Source organism: Talpa occidentalis, unplaced genomic scaffold (assembly GCF_014898055.3).
Source record: "Talpa occidentalis isolate TD23 unplaced genomic scaffold, MPIMG_talOcc4v2.1 talOcc4.7, whole genome shotgun sequence".
Lineage (NCBI taxonomy): Eukaryota > Metazoa > Chordata > Mammalia > Eulipotyphla > Talpidae > Talpa > Talpa occidentalis.
In genome coordinates, this window is record NW_023605083.1 from 121,657,321 (window position 1) to 121,676,933 (window position 19,613).

General features: G+C 50.7%; 2 protein-coding genes across 7 annotated transcripts in view; one reads left to right on the forward strand and one right to left on the reverse strand.

Moving 5' to 3' along the window:
• Positions 1-19,613, reverse strand: part of HDAC5 (histone deacetylase 5) — an 82,445-nt gene that overhangs the window by 47,922 nt on the left and 14,910 nt on the right. For 3 of the 4 annotated variants that reach the window (XM_037491752.2, XM_054688696.1, XM_037491751.2), the window contains exon 3: positions 7,490-7,636. The exons of the other annotated variant lie outside the window; for it this stretch is intronic. The gene's annotated coding sequence lies outside the window, so the exon portion shown is untranslated. The remainder of the gene's footprint in view (positions 1-7,489; positions 7,637-19,613) is intronic. 4 annotated transcript variants of the gene reach the window in all.
• On the forward strand, positions 1,627-19,042 carry HROB (homologous recombination factor with OB-fold). 3 transcript variants are annotated; one of them, XM_037491765.2, is made up of 10 exons: positions 1,627-1,840; positions 3,413-3,463; positions 7,152-8,303; positions 9,460-9,543; positions 10,446-10,586; positions 11,164-11,272; positions 11,463-11,548; positions 11,897-12,022; positions 13,766-13,877; positions 19,003-19,042. In XM_037491765.2, the coding sequence occupies exons 1-10, from the start codon at positions 1,838-1,840 to the stop codon at positions 19,008-19,010; spliced, it is 1,872 nt and encodes a 623-aa protein (XP_037347662.1). In that variant the 5' UTR covers positions 1,627-1,837; the 3' UTR covers positions 19,011-19,042. The 3 variants fall into 3 exon arrangements, with proteins under 3 accessions (XP_037347662.1, XP_037347661.1, XP_037347663.1); XM_037491764.2 differs by lacking the exon at positions 19,003-19,042 and adding an exon at positions 16,703-17,313; XM_037491766.2 differs by lacking the exons at positions 11,897-12,022; positions 19,003-19,042 and adding an exon at positions 16,703-17,313.

Here is a 19,613-nt window from a genome sequence, read left to right on the forward strand (position 1 = left end):
TGGGGCTCCTTCCCATCTCTAAAATGAAAAACCCCCTCACCGTGCCCTGACAGTCCCTTTCTAGAATATCCAGGACCATGTTTTCCATTTGTCCCAGTCACTGCTCCCACCCCCATCCTATTTTCAATAGGAGGCGGGGACAGTTGTTCCTTTATCTTAGAAAAATGTTTGAGGAGTACTTAAAATCTCCAATCATAAGATCCACCACTGTGGATCACTGCACTGGCTGTGCAGACCAGTACAGTCAGCTACATGTGACCCTGAAGGAACTCTGGGCCTCAGTTTCCTAATCTGTTAAACAATACCCGGCCTATCACTCTTCATGGGATCTTTGTGAAGACATGAACTAATGATTATGGAAACTGCAAATTAAAGTGTGGATAAGAGTTGATATTATTCCTCTTGGCCTTGAGCTCTATGATCTCCCTTCAGCTGGGACTGACAGAGCCCCAGATCGCGGAGAGCCTTCTCATGGGGCTCTAGGACTGTCCACATCTGGGCAGGATGAGTTGCCCCTGGGATTCCTGTGAGGAGAGGAGGACCTCTAAATGAGAAGGTTGGGGTTTTGTCTCCCAGCTCAGAAGCACAGGGGTTTGAGGGAATTCCTAACCTGGATGAGAGTCAGGGATCCAGGTTCCCTCTCTGATCACTACTGTTACCTCCATTCTGACACATGACAGGTAAACCAATCCAGGTGCAGCTAGACTGGAAGCCACAGGCTGCCCAGAGGGAAGGCTAGACAACACACTGGTTCAGATCAGATGACTAAGAAGTGCAGTCAGCTACCTTCCTCCTGCCTTTTGAGTCCTCAAAACTATGCAGCCCTAGCCATTACTGACTCGCTCTGTAGTGACAAGTGAGGAAAGAAACTGAGATCGAACAGAGGGTCATTAACTGCAGCAGGTTTTAGGGAGGAAAACTGGGAGCCCAAATTACTGGGCCCCTGCCAATCCCTCTACACAATTCTTCTGGACTCTTTTGATCTGTGTCTCCCTGACTTGTTTGTGAACTTGAGGGCACCAGGAATCTTACTTCTCTATCCCCCGTGTCAAGCACTGTGCCTGATACAGAGTAGTCATGCAATAACCCTATTGTGCTGTGCTTAGGATTCAAAGTTAATAAACCAGACAAGGTCCCTGCCCTCAAGGATAAGATGTAAATTATGACAATTACAAATTATGAAAAGTGCTGAGAAGGAAACAGTGTTGTGTTGGGGGAGTGGATGTTACTTGAGAGAATGGGTGACTGGAAAGCTTTGAGATCCAAGCAGAAATGTTAAGCCCCAGAACATCTTGGCTTAATAAATATGCGTTGCAACACCAGACGATGGATTGATAGATGGACAACTGAGCCGCCAGATAAACCAATGGGGTGGATTCTGGTGTGAATGAGTCCCGCTGTAGCACCTAGGGGGATGCACCACTTGGCTGTGCAGGGCTGGGTATTAGGTGCTGCGTTCTCACCTGAACGTTTGATGAACCAGAAGGCCGGGCCCGAGGGGCCGCTGGGGGGCGACCGAGAGCCCATCCATTTCCCTTTAAGGCCGGAGCGGAAGACTGGCGAATGAAGATCTTTCCGTCGGCGGGATAAAAATAGGCCTCGCCCTTTAAGAGGGTGGAGCCACAGGCGTGGCGGCGGCTTCGAAAGAGGCCTAGGACGCAAGCCCCCTTCTTCCCGGCGTCCGTCCGTCGGACGCTGCCCTCTCCCCCTCCTTGCCCCAGGGACACAGTCGCCCACACTCTGGCCCTCTCACCCAGGTCAGGTCCAAGGTCCCAGTGACTTCTCGAGTCGGGGCCTGCCGGACCAACCCACCGGCTGAAGCCCACCCGCCGTCGCCATGGTAATGCCGCGTCTGGGTCTATGTGGCCGCTCGGTCCCCCAAGGGCGGGAATAGCTCTCCGAGTTCCACCCTCTCACCCGTACTAGCAGCTGGGCCGAGGTCAGGGTCTGGATGGGAGCTCGGTGGGGTGGGGAGGCCTGGGGGTCTAGTCAGAGCTCGGCGTGGACGCACCGGGGACCCAGGGAAGGCTCTCTCCACCCACTTCCTTTGGGCCTCAGTTTCCCTCCCGTTGCTTTCCATCTCTTCTTGGGGAACTGTTCAGCCTTCCCCCTGCCCTCAAACGTCACGCCTCCGGAGCCTCTTCTTCCCCGCCCCCCCACCTGTCCAGTCTGATTTTGGGCACTCAGGGCTAGGCATCTCTAACCGCGGTTCTTGCACCTCTGGCACCTGGGGTTAGGCACAGGCCTTGGCTTGGGGTTTGACACCCATCTAAGAGGTCGCCACAGCAGCCCTAGAAAGAAGGTACTGTGGAATGGAGTCACCCACCTTCATGGGACCCTATATTTTGGGTGTTCCATTGGGTAGATGGAAACCACCAACTTAGCTTCAGAAATACGACCACCATGCTGGGCATGCTTAGTTTTCTCTTCTGTTTTACAAAGACTCCTCCAGCCAAACCTTTGGGATGCTGTGAAATCCGTAGGTCACACACATTGCTGTCTAGGAAGACCCATGCTCCCTCAGGCAGCCTTCCCTCTGCCCTCCCACCCCCTCCCAAGATTAATGCAGATGGGGCCTCCCGGGTGATGCAAGGGGTTAAGCACAGCACTATGAAGCAATTCCCAGCCTCTGCACAAGTTCCATCCCCACTGGCCAGGGAGCTACCCACATGGCACAGCAGAGCTCTCCTGACTCGCCCACTGCGCCCCTTAGCAGTGTATTTCAGTTGATCTGTTCCCCGCTCTGTCTCTGGTGAATCCTCTCACCACCCACAACTCTGGCCTGTACGCCAGTTCTTGTATGTATAAAGAAATAAATCTTGGGCCTCCTTGGTGGCGCAGTGGTTGAGCGCTGGGTTGCGAAGCTGCCCGCAGCCTCTGCAGCACCGGTTCGAATCCCGGCTGCTCCCCGGCCACAGGCGAGGGTCCCACATGGCGCAGCAGACCTCTCCTGCCGCCCGCTGCTCCCCTCAGCAGTGTACTTCGGTCCTTCTGCCTGCTCTGCTCCCTGCTCTGGCTCTGGTGAATTCTCTCACCCTCCCGCGCTTCTGACTGTACCCCCAGTGCTTGCATAAATAAAAAATAAACAAATAAACAAATAAATCTTTTTTTTAAAAAAAAAGAAAAATTTATAAAAAAAAAAAGAAAGAAATCTTAAAAAAAAAAAAAAAAGATTAATGCAGATGGACCTGAGTGCATTATTTTACAAGAAAGGATTCTAAATCATTTGAGTCTTTAAGTAAATCCCATCTCCTCCTTGGCTCTTATGCCTCCCCCAACACTAGCAAACCGCCCCCCCAAAAAACAGTACACCTGATGGTTTTGTTAGAATTGGGAAGAAGCATAGTGAATACAGAATGTACTTGTAAACTGTATTTCTCCTCCAACCTCAATTGCTTTGTTTTCCTTTCAGGCGTGCAGTTTGCAGAAGCTATTTGCTGTAGAAGAGGAGTTTGAAGATGAGGTAAGGAAGAGTTGGTGATCAGAGATGGCAGAGGAAGTCTTAAGGTGTAAACATTCAGGTCAGAGCATGTCAAGCAGTCTCCTTTTACTTGACGTGTATGTGTGTGTGTACACATATATGTATTTCACTGTGAGGGGTGGAGAAATGTAAGAAATCTACTTAACTATCTTAAAAACAAGTAAAAAACCAAAGAGATGAGCTGCCTAATTGTCACACCTTTAATTTTTTTTAAAGATTTATTTATTTATGCATACAAGAAATGGGATACAGGCCAGAGGTATGGAGGGTGAGAGGATTCACCAGAGACAGAGTGGGGAACAGAACAGGCAGACTGACTGGAATACACTGCTGAGGGGGGCCTCAGGCGAGTCAGGAGAGGTCTGCTGGGCCATGTGGGTAGCTCCCTGGCCAGGGATTGAACTCATGCTGCAGTGACTGCAGACAGCTTCATAGGTTGCATCTTAACCCCTTGCGCCACCAGGGAGGCCCCATACCTTTAACTTTTAAGGCCTTTGGGCCTCCTTGGTGGTGCAGGGGTTAAAAGTATGGGTGTTGTCAAGCTATCACCAGCCACTATAGCACGAGTATAAATAAATAAAATTTAAGGACCTTTCCTGGAGAGTGTATCATGTAGCTGATTTAATTCACCTTCATGATGACATACTTGAGGTGGGAAGAAAATCAATGGAGAGCCAGAGTGGTGCAGAAGACAGCACGGTTACTAGACGGCAGGAGGCCTGGGGTCATCAGTGGGCTTCATGAGCCAGGACAAATTACGTTATTCTCTGGCCTTCTGTGTTCTCTTCTACAATATGAGGGGCATTCTTTTACCTCAAATGCACTTTCCTTCCCTCTCTCTTCTTAGAAGATGAGGGATTAGACTTTCTCTGAAGATGGCCCATTAAAATTATATTATTGCAGCCCTTCCATATACCAAATAAATCAGAATTTCTGGGATAGACACAGGCAAGGGTATTTCCTGCCTCTGCATGTAGCCAGAGACCACTAAACTAGCAATCTCCACAGTGCTCTTTCTCTTCAGATCCAGTGGATATAGTTTTATCTGGGAGGCCTGAAATTGATACCTCAAATATTTTTCAGAAAGAGGCAGGATTTAAGTGAGTAAAGCCCAAAGACATAAATCAGCCTGCCTAAGAATACAGCACCAACAGCCAGGATGAGGTCTTGGCCTCCTGACTCCAGTCAAAGGTATATGGAACCTACTAAGCCACTTTGATAGATGAGAATGGCTCTAATGCCAAGCCATTCAAACCTACTTTTTCTCTTGCAGCAACTTGCTTTAAAAATCCTGTTTAGAATTTGTTCCCTTTGCCTCATTTGTGCCTCAGCTGGTGGTGAATGCTGCACCAGGACTCTTTTTTTTTTTTTTCTAAGATTTATTTATTTATTTATTTATACAAGCACTGGGTTCAGTCAGAAGCATGGGAGGGTGAGAGAATTCACCAGAGCCAGAGCGGGGAGCAGAACAGGCAGAAGGACCGAAGTACACTGCTGAGGGGAGCAGCGGGCGGCAGGAGAGGTCTGCGCACCTTGTGGGACCCTCCCTCCGGTGGCCAGGGAGCAGCCGGGGATCGAACCGGCTGCAGAGGCTGCAGAGGCTGCTGGCAGCTTCGCAACCCGGCACTCAACCGCTGTGCCACCGGGGAGGCCCTGCACCAGGACTCTTCTGGCAGCCCAAGCCTCATCCCCATGTGCCCCTTCCTTTGAGGCTTTTGGAATCTGGGGTTTGAAGGGAAAAATGGACCTTCCTTAGACCTCTTAAAAATTGGTCTCTGGCTTGTCTAATTCGGTGAGGTCCTGAAACATAGTCACAAGGGTGCATGTGGAGTCTAGTCCTGGGTCTGTGAAATTACTTAATCTCTCTGAGTCTTGCTATCTGCATCCATAAAGCAGGGATAATAATAGTATCTATTCAGAGGGCCAATGTGGGAAGCCATTGAGAGAATTCTGGTAAGATGTTTACATGGTACCTGTCACAGTGTTTGTTTTTGTTACCAGTTCGGGACTTGATTGTCATTTTTACAAATATTTCAAAACTGCCAACTTTGTAAAGGAGATGTGTCCGTGTCTTTGTCTTTCAACTTTGAAGATGTATAATCACAGGCTGACCGGTGTCTGTTAAAGTGACCTTCTTGGGTCTTATCAGGTGATGGAGTTAGAGTGAAGGACTCTGTCAGCTCAAGTTTCTGTTGCATGAAAATGACAGACCAGGGCCTCCCTGGTGGTGCAGGGGTTAAAGTCTCAGCACTATATGGGCCTACCCTGGTGGCGCAGGCGGTTGAGCACCATGAGCTGTGAAGCTGTCCGCAGCCTCTGCAGCGCTGGCAGGCCTCTCCTGTCTCGCCTGCTGCTCCCTTCAGCAGTGTATTTCATCAGTCTGCTTATTCTGCTCCCCGCTCTGTCTTTGGTGAATCTTCTCACCCTCCCGTGCATCTGGCCTGTACCCTGGTTCTTGTATGTATAAATCAATCAATCACTCAATCAATCAATCTTTAAAAAAAAGTCTCAGCACTGTCACACTATCACCAGCCTCTGCAGCATGAGTTCAACCCCCGGCCAGGAAGCTGACCCACATAGTACAGCAGACCTCTCCTGTCTCACTCGCTGCTCCCTTCAGCAGTGTATTTCAGCAGATCTGCCTGTTCTGCTCCCTACTCTCTGGTGAATCCTCTTGCCCCCCGCACCTCTGGCCTACACCCCAGTTCTTGTATGCATAAATAAATAAATCTTTAAAAAAAAAAAGAAAATGACCAGTCCCTTTGCCTTTCCCAAGGCTGATGACATCATGTCTGAGAGTAAGTTCTTCCAGAGAAAAGGGGTCCATCAATCCCCAGGTAATCAGGATTTTATTGCTTCTGTAATTCTGATATTGTTGTTGTCCTTCTTAATGCTGTTAAATTGTAAGGTACCGCTGTCTGGAGTATGCTACTCTCCTGGTAAAACGCAAAGCAGGAAAAAAAAACCTCTCTCTAGCCCAGACAATTCAATGCAGCAGCAGGGGTAGGCGTGGAAGAGACCTTCCTGTCAGTTAAATCAGCAGTTCTGACTCAAAAACACCCTCAGAACAGGTCTGTTGCTCTTGAAGGTGTCAATCTCACCTTGCTTCCCAACTGGAATCCATACTTAATTTTAACTTGCCGGAAAAGCTATATTTAACTTGTGCCTATTTTGCTGGCTCCATGGCCTCTCTGGCTTACTGATGGCTGTGTGTGCGTGCGCGTGTGTGTGTGTGTGTGTGTGTGTGTGTGTGTGTGTGTGAGTGAGAGAAGTAGGCTGAGGATAAGCAGCATTACCAACTGGACAGACCCCTATTGCACAATCTGGCCACCAGAAAGCTAGTTTGCTTGAGATGGAGGATTTATTTGACTAAGTGCCCTGATATGTTTGCTTCAGCTGCTCCCCCAAATGCCATTCCCCCCATCCCAAGATTGAAGAAACAGAGGAAAGCTACCAGAAGACTTAGCCTTAGAACTTTTCTGGCAGAAGCCTGATGGTGGGCCCATGGACAAGGTCCAGGGTAGTGAGAGACCCACCGTTGCCTTTCACACCTTAGTTTCTTGTATGTATGTATGTGCACATACATATATACACATACCATATGCCTAAAATAGTAAAAAAAACTGTTTCTTGATTTCCAGATTTTAAAACCGACTCTGTTTCTTTGTAGGACTTCTTGTCTGCTGTGGAGGATACAGAGAACCAGTTTGCTGGCTCCCGGCCTGTGAATGCTGGGTGCCTGAGATCTATCTCTTCCATGCAACAGGAGAGTATACAGGCACAATTTTCTGGGCAGCTACCCTCATGCCCCACTGCTCCTTCAGAGACTTTGGGCCTGCCAGCCCTGAGACCCCACCTTCCTACCTCCAGCATGCCCACAGGAACAGCCCCTCTAAGGTCTATCTCGACTCCCAGCAGCTGGACCGGCAATCAGAGGAGAGTGGCACTGACAGATGTTCTCAAAGAGCCAGCTAGACCCCAGTCCTCAGCCCCCCAGCCCTTACTCACCTTTGAGAGCCAACAACAGGTGATTGATGACTTTGAGGGCACTGAACAAGATGAATTTGATCAGGTGCTGGCAAGCATGGAGCTGGAGGGTCCTGGCATGGAGCTGGAACTTGGGCTTAGCAGTGAGGCCCCAGGAATCCTGCCCACCTGGCCACAGGAGGACTCAGTGTTAGCTAAAAAGGCCCGGGTAGTTGATCTGAGCAGATCTTGCCAAGAGGGACCCCTGCCTGCCACCCACATCATCTCAGCCCAGGAAGAGCCTCCAGGTCCTCTTGTCCACTGTAGGACTTCACAGCCCCACTTGAGACCTCGTGCAGTGGCTAACTTCCCTATCTCAAATGCCTCAGCGGTTCCCACTGAGCAACCCCACTGGGAAGCCTGTCCTAAAGGTCCCCCTCTTCAAGCACCCCAGCCTCTCCAAGCTGCTGATAGCCCCATTCAGAGGAGCCCTCAAAATCGTTTTCCCCATCAGCCTTTCCAGTCTCCAAGTGCCCATTTAAGTGGCAAACCTCACTTTCCTGGACCACGAACCCCCAACTCAAGCTATTCTCCCTCAAGGACTATCTCTGGACTCATTCCTCAGAGGCTCTTACCACCACGAGCTCCAGTGTCTTCTTTTAAGTCTCCTATCAGCACCCCAAAAGGCCCCCATTCCTCCCTGGTTGCCCAAGCAGCTCTGCAGACACCCGTAGTCACTAACCACTTGGTGCAGCTGGTCACAGCTGCCAACCGGACACCCCAGCAGCCCACACGCTCCTCAGCCCGCGCCAAAACCCGCCGCTTCCCTGGCCCCGCTGGGATCCTGCCTCACCAGGTGAGTAGCAACTTCTTTCTGCCCAGGACAAGGGGGTGAGGGAGACAGCATTCTAGTACTGCCCAGTTCCAGAATCCTGGGTGGGGGAGAAGGAAGTGCAGAGAGGGAAGGTTTTCAAAGCTGTGGAAAAAGTCACAAGAAGTAGGAGCAGGAACTGGACTACTACATGTGAGCGGTGCGTGAGGTGCTGAGAACCTCACAGTTTTCATAGTTTGCTGAACACCTACTATTTGGCTGGCACTAAAACAGGAAAATTCATTCACTTATATTTGCTAAGGGCTTGTCTTGGGCAGTTTGCTCTAGAACTGAGAATACAGAGTGGAAGAAGCCAACACAAGAGGCAGTCATGCATAAAATGTGCGTATGAGTAGGGGTCATTATCTGGGTGCTGGGGAGCCACTGGGCGTGCTGAGTGGGCTTGGGATGGATGAATAAGAGGCTGGCCGGCATGTGTTTGGGGGACTGTGCTCTGGAGACAGGGAGGATCATGTGCACAGGCACAGAGGCATAACAGCCCAATGCTTTCTGGGGTCCACAAACCAGTTCATTGTGGCTGTGTGTGGGGTCAGTGTGTGTGGGGAGCTGGGGCTCTGCTGAGAGTTTAGATTTCTGCTGTGGTGGAGCACAGTATCCATCTAGCGGGTTTTGGAACAGATGCCAGATACCTCATCTCTGGGGTCTGGTCTGGTGGTGAGAGGTACATCCCTCTCCTTCCACTTCAGGGTATTTGAAACAATTTCTACCCGCTGGTTACTTGCTCTTCCTTAGCACTTGAAGAGAAGCCCAAGGAGGCCGTCTGCATTCCTCCCGGGCTGGAGCTCTCTGTAGGGAGGGGTATGGTCCCAGCTAAGGGACCTGGGGAAAGTGGCCTCTTTGCTCATCGTAGGCCTCTCTATTCCGGTCATTGCCCCCTTCAGGCAGCCCTGGGTTTTGCTCCTGGACCAGCTCCAGCTCCCTCACATTCCCAAAATGATCCCCAAAGCATCTTTTTTGAGTTGCCAATGAGGCTCCTGAGACTTTGTTAGGAGAGATGTAATATGTGTTAATTGTCCCTGATAGTTTCCTGAACTCATTATGTAACCCAGACAAGAAGCTGTACTTGTAAATAACAGCTGCTGAGCTTGCTCTCGCCTTCTCCTTCTCTCTTGCCTCGTAGCACAGTGGGAAAAATCTGGAGGAGATCATGGTTTCTACCCCCCAGACTCCAACTCATGGTGCTCTGGCTAAATTCAGGACGGAGGTAACAAATCTTAACTTTCTGGACATCATTTGAGACTAAGGGACATCTCTGCATGTTTCGGAGTTGAGAGTCAGAATTGATGCTGTTAGACCTTTTTCCTGGGGTCACAGCAAGGGGCATTTGGGGAAGGCATTTTACTGGCATAAAGTGGGGCCTGACCAGCCAGGTGTTAGCTGATGCCATGGGTCCTTCTTCACCACCCAAGTAAGAAAGGCCGACCTAGGCCATCTTCCCTCAGAGGAGGAGAGTGTGATCAGTATTAGGAAACTGCATCTCAGGTTCTGTGAACTGACTGAGAAGGATCTGCCTTTAGTGGGTGCCTCTTCATGGGTGAGACCCACTCTCCTCTGGGGTGCTGGATGACCTGCTCTGTCCTCACACCCACTTTTGCTTTTAATTTTTCTCTAGAAGTTTTTCTCTTTGCTATAGCTCCACAGAGTCACCAGATCCAAAGCAGTAACTTCTTATCTTTATTAAAAGTATTTATTAATACATAAGATGCTAATAATAAAGCCAGGAGCATCCCAAATAAATGATGACTAGTTTCAAAATGACTGAGGCTGTCTGGAAGTTCATAGATATTTGTAGGACTCAGCAGCACTAAGGCTTGCCAAGTCTTTTACAAGAGACAAGTATGGACAGCCTTTTGCTCTAGTTTAATTAAAGTTGGGACCTCACTGAAAATAAAATAAAGAGCACCTTTGCTACAGCTGCTGAGTGAAAGATGTGATATGCCACAAGATTGGACATTCCATTTTCTGACCTTGGAGATAAATGGAAGGAGAGACTGGCCACCATGCTTCAGGGAACCCCACTCCCTGCTGCCCCCTCCCTCCTGTTTCAGTCAAAGTCCGTAGCAAGGTGGACCCATTAACTAAGGCTCCCCGGTTCTGTGGTGCCAGATTGTTACTAGTTCTCAGGCGTCGGTGGAGGAGGATTTTGGCCGAGGACCCTGGCTGACTATGAAATCTTCTCTGGGCCTGGATGAGAGAGACCCCAACTGCTTCCTCTGTACCTACAGCATAGTCATGGTGCTGCGGAAGGTAAGGGGCCTGGGTGCTGAGATCCATAAAGAAGACCATTTTTATCCCTTCGCCACCTGCTTCCCTCCTCCGCTGCGGAAAGGGGCCGTTTGCTCCTGCTCACCTCAGGTCTGCAATGCAGCATGAAGTCCCTCTTCACGGAACTTTCCACTCACATACCTTTCCACTGCCCTGCACGGCATTGGGCACATGCAGCGGAGAGTGGGCTCTGGGCCTGTCTGCATATCTGAGCCCCGGATGGGAGGACTGTGCACGATTTACCCTCGGAGCTCCCAGTGGCCACTGGTCATATGCAGACATGTTAGTACCTGTGCTTCTGTGTCCCTGCCTGTGGCCTGCTGTGATAGAACTCTTCAAACACACACATACGCAAAGAGGTGGGGGAGAGAAAGGAAGCACCTCCTGGGTTTGGGTCAGCGGAGGGAGTCAGGCTGGGTCTCTAAACTACCCCTTTGGCCTCCACAAAGGAAGAGCATCACCACACTTGTTCTCTGTCCCCACCCACCCCCCAATTTGCTCTAACACAGCTTACTGGTGGGTCACAGCTGACTCAGCCACTGCCTCTCCTTGTAACCAGGCAGCCCTGAAGCAGCTTCCCAGGAACAAGGTCCCCACCATGGCAGTGATGATCAAGTCCCTGACTCGGAGCACAATGGACGCCAGTGTGGTTTTCAAGGACCCCACAGGTGAGGAGTTCAGTCCCAAGAGTATCTTGATGGGTGACCTCTGTTGAGGTCAGGGGATGAAGAGGAGTCACCTGCTCCATTTGCAGATGGGAAAATTGAGACAGTGAGCAGCCCACTCCCCAGCCAGGGGCCAAACCAGTCACTGTGCTGCCCTTGCCCCTGAGACTGATGGGCCATGTGGTATTTGCAGGAGAGATGCAGGGCACGGTGCACAGGTTGTTGCTTGAGACACGCCAGAATGACCTGAAGCCTGGCTCAGTGCTGCTGCTAAAGCAGGTATGGGGACTGCTCCCCCCTCCCACCCTGGAGCAGGCCCCGGAGGTGCCTGTCCCCTTACTTGTCTGGCTGTCTTCCCTTCCAGGCTGAGAGTGGCAGGGCTGGTGCTAGGCCCTGGCTTGCTGGCACACCAAGTGAAAGCCTGACTCCCACGCTCGGGGATGGGTGGGGAAGAGGGGCTGTGCTGTGGGGGGAGGATGGTATGGTAAGTGGTTCCGCTCTGGTACCAGACGTGGGTGGGAGCAGTCCATGTGCAAAGGCCACCAAGAAGAGACAGACGGGCGCCAGGTAGCCATCCAACAGTGCCTAGTGCTGTTAGGGCACTGACCTTCCTCTCCTGTACTCCAGATCGGAGTGTTTTCTCCTTCACTCCGAAATCATTACCTCAACGTGACGCCCAACAACCTGGTCCATGTTTACAGCCCAGATTCTGGGGATGGGAACTACCTTAAGCCATCGCAGCCCTTCCTTAAGGTAAGAGGAGCAGGATGGAATGGGGACAGGTGGAGCCACTTTCTGCTTGGATCTTCTGATTTCTCCTCCTCCTCTGCCTGGGGAACAGAGGGATGAGATGCCTCTGACGGGGCCACTCCCCCCCCCCCACCTTGGTCCAGCCACCTGCCAGATGGCAGAGTACCAGGACCTGGAGAACAGCTGGCTCCTTGGTGATCCCTGAGTGTCTGATGGCAGGCTTGCACGTCAGAGAGGACAGGAGTCACTTGAGAACTAGCCAAGTTGGGAAGCCCCTGAGGAATAGTGGCCTCAGTAAATGACTGAGGGTCAGGTAGTCTAAAGTGGCAATGCAGAGGAAAGTGGTGGGCCAGCGCTGGCTGGGCTATTGTCATGGCCAGGCCTGCTTCGGGGGTCAGAGACCTGGGGCGTGTCCCAATTTACTAGACATTTGTAATGTGACCTCTGGCAAGTCTTGTCCCCTCCCCTGCTATTGCTTCATCTATAAAAGGAGTGGGTTAGACTTGACCCTAGCCAAGTTTTCACCCTTAGCTCTAATTTGCTACTTCTAACATTTCCCTTATCTTTCCCCTTCACCGTCCACTTCCTCTCAAAAATCACCCCACTTGTAAGGAATCTTCTCTATTTTTTTGTTTAAATTTCAAGTCATCCATACTTATTACAGAACAAAGCAAAAATAAAATTTACCCTTTCATAGTTCCATGATCAACTATGGGCTAACCCTGGTTAGCAATTTAATTACTAATATTAATTACCTGACCATATATTGGCTAGTTGGGAAAATTTTTTTTTAAGATTTATTTTATTTATGCATACAAGAACTGGGATGTAGGCCAGAGGTGCAGGGGGTGGTGAAAGGATTTACCAGAGACAGAGTGAGGAGCAGTACAGGCAGATTGACTGAAATACACTGCTGAGGGGAGCAGCGGGCAAGACAGGAGAGGTCTGTTGTGCTGTGTGGGTTAGCTCCCTGGCTGGGGATTGAACTCGTGCTGCAGTGGCTGCAGATTGCTTCATAGTGCTGAGATTTACCCCCCTGTGCCACCAGGGAGGCCCCAGTTTGGGAATTGTTAACAGTTGAGTTTTAAATGAAGATTTTTTTTTTTTAATTTTTTTTTTTTTATAGAGGCATGTTTTTTTATTTATTTATTCATCTGTTTGTTTTTTTGTTTATACATGCACTGGGTACAGTCAGAAGCGCGGGAGGGTGAGAGAATTCACCAGAGCCAGAGCGGGGAGCAGAGCAGGCAGAAGGACCGAAGTACACTGCTGAGGGGAGCAGCGGGCGGCAGGAGAGGTCTGCGCGCCATGTGGGACCCTCCTCCAGTGGCCGGGGAGCAGCCGGGGATCGAACCGGCGCTGCAGAGGCTGCTGGCAGCTTCGCAACCCAGCGCTCAACCGCTGTGCCACCGGGGAGGCCCAACAGTTGAGTTTTAATCCTAGGCTAACTCTTTAAAATATTCTGAATAACCTCTTTACTCTCTGCTCATTATATAGATTCCCTAAAACATCAGATTCCAACAGAATTAGGAAAGAAAATCAGCCCAAACAGTTGTTTTTAATTATCTGTTATTTAGGGTATTTCAGCTCCCTTTCTGTAGTAAGGACCTGAGTAGTAGACCACTGCCACACTGCTCCATCCTGTCTCTCGTGAGCCCCCACCTATTCCTTTGAGGTTGTCTGGGTGACACCAGCCAGAAGAATCTCAGGGTCATAGGCACCAGTAACCAGATCCTCTGTCTCCAGGATCCAGGAAGTTTCCTTGACAGCCTCCAGCATGATGAGACTGGGAAAGGCCTCAGAACAGCACAGAACCCAGAGGTGGGGGCATCTCCTGTGGAAGAGCTCCCAGAAGCAGGTAAGGCAGTCAACCCACCCAGAATGTTCTCCTTGTGTTAACCTTTTTTTTTTTTTTAAAGATTTATTTTTAATATAGGAACCGGGGTATAGGTCAGAGGTGCAGGAGGGTGAGAGGATTCACCAGAGACAGAGCAGGAAGCAGAACAGGCAGACGACCGAAATACACTGCTGAGGGGAGCAGTGGGCGAGACAGGAGAGGCCTGCCGTGCCATATCGGTTTCTCCTGGGCCGGCTGGGAATTGAACCTGCACTGCAGGGGCTGCAGACAGTTTCACAGCGCTACGCTGAACCTGCTGCACCACTGGAGAGGCCCTACTTGTGTTAACTTTTGAAAAGCTCAGTCACATTCTTCTGGCTGCCTCTGGTTCCTCTTTCTGGGAACCTCTGGATCTTATAGGATCCTACAGAAATCAGATGTGGTGCCTTCTCTGGAATGGCTACAAGCCACAAACTAGTTAATAGTGTGCTAGGGGCCACATAAAGCAAACAGAGTGACCCACAGAGTGACCCCCATTTCCAAACCTGTGCCATTAGATGCAAGAAACAGATGGACTGGCACACCCTTGTACCATACCTAGCATCCATCTGTGAGCTGGTGGCCAGACCACAGAAGCAGATTCGCCCATCCTGATGAAGCCCAGGAGGTGCTGAGGAATGGCTAGTTGGGGTGGGACCAGGATACAGATCTGAGAGGCCCCAATAAGGCCTCTTGGGGGAAAGCCAGCTGGTTTCTCAGGAGGTAGCATAATGTAGGTGACACTAACAGAATCCATAAATTTAACCATGTCTAACCCCAAATTCATGGAATTATGGCTAGGTCCTCATACTAACCAAATTCATAGTAGACCAGTGGATAATGGAAAAATGGAACGAAGCCTACTTGTTTGTTTATATCTTATGAAAGTGTATTTGCCACTTATGCAGGAATCTTCTGTAGAATCTTACATTCTTTCCTCATAGGAAAGCTTGATGATAAATTAGACAACGCTGACTACTCAGTCCCCTTCATTTGACAGTATTTCTCCAATCATAGTGTATTAGTGAGGGACAACATTTTTTGCAATAAAGTCCACAAGTGCGAGCTTCCCTTGTGGCGCAAGGGGTTAAGGTGCAACCTATGAAGTTGTCCCCAGCCACTGCAGCACGAGTTCGATCCCCGGCCAGGGAGCTACCCACATGGCACAGGAGACCTCTCCTGACTCGCCCACTACTCCCCTCAGCTGTGTATTTCAGTCAATCCACCTGTTCTGTTCCCCACTCTGTCTCTGGTGAATCCTCTCACCCCCTGCAACTCTAGCCTGTACCCCACTTCTTGTTTGTATAAATAAATATTTTTTTTTTTTTTAAGATTTATTCATTTATTTATACAAGCACTGGGTACAGTCAGAAGCGCGGGAGAGTGAGAGAATTCGCCAGAGCCAGAGCAGGGAACAGGGAGAAGAACAGGCAGAAGGACCGAAGTACACTGCCGAGGGGAGCAGCGGGTGGCAGGAAAGGTCGGCGCGCCATGTGGGACCCTCGCCCGGTGGCCGAGGCTGCGGGCAGCTTCACAACCCAGCGCTCAACCACTGTGCCACCGGGGAGGCCCTAAATAAATAAATCTTAAAAAAAAAAAAAAATACCCCAAGTGCAATGCTGGTCACCTTAATTAGATTTTTTTTTAATTTTTTTTAAAGATTTATTTATTTATACAAGAACTGGGTACAGACCAGATGTGTGGGAGGGTGAGAGGATTCACCAGAGACAGAGTGGGGAACAGAACAGGCAGACTGACTGAAAACACTGCAGAGGGGAGCAGCGGGTGAGACAGGAGAGGTCTGCTGCGCCATGTGGGTTTCTTCCTGGCTGGCCAGGATCGAACCTGCACCACAGAGGCTGCAGACAACGTCATAGTATGGCGCTCAACCACCTGCGCCATCAGGGAGGCCCACTTTAATTAAATTTTGATTGCGCCCAGCAGCAATGTATACTGTGTGCTCTGTGCCAAACAGGGAGCTAGGCTCTGAGGCGTAGTTTCCAGGATGACTTACTCCCAGGGCTGCCAATCCCATCCATTAAGTGGGCCTTTCTAGTTGGAAGTGAAGTGTGGCTTTGGCATCTGATCGTGCCAGAGTGTGCTCCCCTTTGGTGGGTTCTTTGTTTTACCCTGTTCTCTGGGGTAAAACAGGCTCTACCACGAGGTGCCCTCTAAGGGGAACCATGAGAACTAACAGTGATGACTACAAGGTGGTGGCCTTGTGCAGGCAGAGAGTGAGCACTCAGCAGGTGTTAACTGCTGTGATAACAGTAGCAGTGGGGATACTGAGATCAGCTCTGTTTCCAGGTTCTTGGACATAAGCACCCCACCCAAGAACTGCAGTCAGGAATAGTTACTTTCATTCCCTACACCCACAAAGGCACTTTGGGGGAAAGGGGTGATGTTGTCTCCTACTCTAGATTCATGGAGCATGTGGTTCTGAACATATTAATGGCTTTTCCAGGCCTTGTTTCTCCCTCTGTCCAATGAGAGGGTTGCACCGGGGGGGGAGGGGAGTGTCTCTGGAGATTTTCTGCTCAGGCAGAAAGTGAGGACCCACACTGAGGGCCATGGCCAGCCTTTCTCAGCAGAGTGGCCCCTGCCTTCTGTTGTATGCGGGCATGTGGGTTAGAGGGCAGGTGGAAGTCTGGACAGTCTCAGGCCCATCACCACTGCCCAGGGGGAGCCATCTGCCCAACTCTACAGTCAGATCCAGGCCTTCCTGAAGGGCAGGAGCTTTGGAACTAGGTCATGTGGGACCCTACCATTGTCATTGAGTCTGCCCACCCTGTCTGCCCCCGCTGCAGATGACCTGGATGGACTCCTGAGTGAGCTCCCTGAGGACTTCTTCTGTGGGACCAGCACTCTGGACTGCCCCAAGGCAGGGCACCCGCCGTGAACAGCCTCCTTTCACCCCGCGCAAGGCTCTGGTCATGTTGGGTCATGTCCAAGGGAGAAAGCAAGACTAGCATGACTGGAAAATAGGCAGCTCAGGACTGTTCCCACCCTGGATGCTTTCCCGAAAACGCCTGCGCCCCTCAGGTTGTGCACTGTTGTCACTTTGGATTGTCCTTTGTCATACCAGAACTTGACCCAAGACTGCTTTCCAGCCTTCCTGTCTTGCAGCCCTCTGGTGCATCATCTGCCAACAGGGAAGGTGTGTCACCTTCAGTGTCACTCTCCTGCCTCAGCTTGCCTTTAGAGGTCACTGGGCCTGGTCCTTTTACTGCCTAGTCCCCAGACAACTGAGGAGCCACCCACAGCAGTGGACACCTGTCCTCTGCACAGGGAATGAACATGCTTCGACTTCACTCAGCTTTGTCTTTGGAAGCCAGAGTCCCTTGGTGTGGGGGCAGGAGTGTGACTGGACGCCTTGTTCTGAAATAAAGCAGCACCTACTTCACCTGTCTCCCTCCCCTTTCTCCCCCGCCGCTACAATGGTCTTTGGCCAATTAACTGACCTCTGTACTTCATTCCGATTTACTCACTTTCCCCTAATGTCCTTTTACTGGTCCAGGATCCCATTTACATTTAGTCATCATGTCTTTGCACTGAGGCAGTTTCGCAGACTTTCCTTGTCTTTTATGACCTTTATATGACCCACTTTGAGGAGTACGGGTCAGGCATACCGTAGGATGCCTGCTATTGGAATCCGGTGTTTCTTCACGATTACGGGGGTTAGCCACAACGGTGAGGTGCAGTTCCTATCACATTGTATCGAGGGCGGTTGACCCTGACCACATGCCTGAGGTAGGGTTGTCAGGTCTCCCCACTGTGAAGTTACTCCTCCCTTTCTTTTTTTTTTTTTTTTTTTTCTATTTTTATTTATTTATTTTTATTTTATTTTATTTTTAAAGATTGATTGATTGATTGATCTATACAAGACTGGGTACAGTCAGAAGCGCGGGAGGGTGAGAGAATTCACCAGAGCCAGAGCGGGGAGCAGAGCAGGCAGAAGGACCGAAGTACACTGCTGAGGGGAGCAGCGGGCGGCAGGAGAGGTCTGCGCGCCATGTGGGACCCTCCTCCGGTGGCCGGGGAGCAGCCGGGGATCGAACTGGCGCTGCAGAGGCTGCGGGCAGCTTCGCAACCCAGCGCTCAACCGCTGCGCCACCGGGGAGGCCCTACTCCTCCCTTTCTTATTGTCCCCTGAGAGGAAGACACTGTGCAGCTACCCTTAAGCAATGAAGAGTCATGTGCCCCCTCCTTCAGGGCAGAATAACAGATTGTTTGGAATTGTTCTGTATGGGAGTTCAGTCTATTCACTCTCATTTTTGAGGCAATCATTTAATTACATCAGTAAGGACTCATGGGCATTTATTTTGTACTTTGGGTTACAATTTAGTATTTTATAAATTTTGTTGCCTAGCATCTCTTCACACCGTAGCTTCTCTATACCACCTTTCAGGCCAGGGCAATGGTAGGGTGTTAAGGGTCCAATTTTACCAAGTTGATCTTCAGTTTCCTTTCTGGAATGAAAGGAAGATTCTCCCAATTCTTGGTGGAAGGAGTGTGGGTGACCCAATGTGACCACCATTCTCCCCTGCCTCAGCCTTCTAGGCAGCAGTGAGCTGGGCTACTGCTCTGGGTGAAGGCATCAATCTCCCTTTCCCTGTGAGGCTGTGGATCACCATCTCAGGCTGAAATGAGCAAGTGCTTTAAGAAGCCCATGTGCAGAGGGCTGCTGGTCATAGTGGGGCCCTGCTCTAGGCAGCTTTTAGAGTGTTTCAAGGCCTGGAGCCAAAACAGGCTGATTGACCAGCACCCTTAGCCTTCAAACTCCCATTTGGTCTTTTGGCTAAGGAGACCATGCACTTATTTCCCTGCTAGAGACTCCCTCTGACTGTAGCTTAGATGTCCCAGGGTCCATCTATGCTATGTGGTGCTCCTGCACTTAAACCACCCCATGCCCTTGATGCAGTGTCCTTCCCCAGTCGCCCCCTTTGAGCCCTGGTTTTTACTGCTCACAATCCTGACCCATAGCCTGGTTTTTTGGCATCTCCGAGCTCCCAGAGGCATGCTGGACATCTCATCACAGGGAGCCCAATTCTACGGGGCTCGTGGGTTCGTGGGGGGTGAAGTAAAGGCCTCCTTTTTTTGCTCTCAGGAAGCTAAGGCCAAGGAGACATAATACATGGGATCCTGGGAGGAAGCCGTCGTCAGAGCACCTTCAGGGACAAGAAGCCTGCGGAGAGGCTGGGGGGGCAGCAGCTACTGCCCCACCTGCAGCGACTATTGTGTGCCTCAGGAGGAAACCTTGGCCCTTCTTGGCCCCAGCTGGCCTTGCCAGCTCCCATCCCTGGGAACCCAGCTGTGGGTGCTCAGCCAGGCCGTTGGCGGGGCAATTAAAACCCTGAATGGGTTCCAACAGGGTTAATCACAGCTGCTTTATAGAGGCGCCTTTCTCTGAGACTCTCCAAGCCCTCACTGTGCATGATCTCATCCCTCCTCTGGGGTCCCCCGCCCTGGAATACCACCAAGAAGCTGGGGCCAGAGTAGGTGAACAGCAGAGTAAGGGCAGTGCCGGAAACAGCCCAGGCTGCTGCCACCCACTTAGGCAGGCGGTGAGTGTTTGCTCTGGCAGAGAACAGGGCCCTCAATGCACTACACATAAGAGGCCAGCCGGCTGCCAGCCAAGCACTCTGAAGAGTCATGTCAAGACCTACTGTGTGCCAGGCCCTGCTGGGTACCAGAAACCCAACTGAATGAACTCACGCC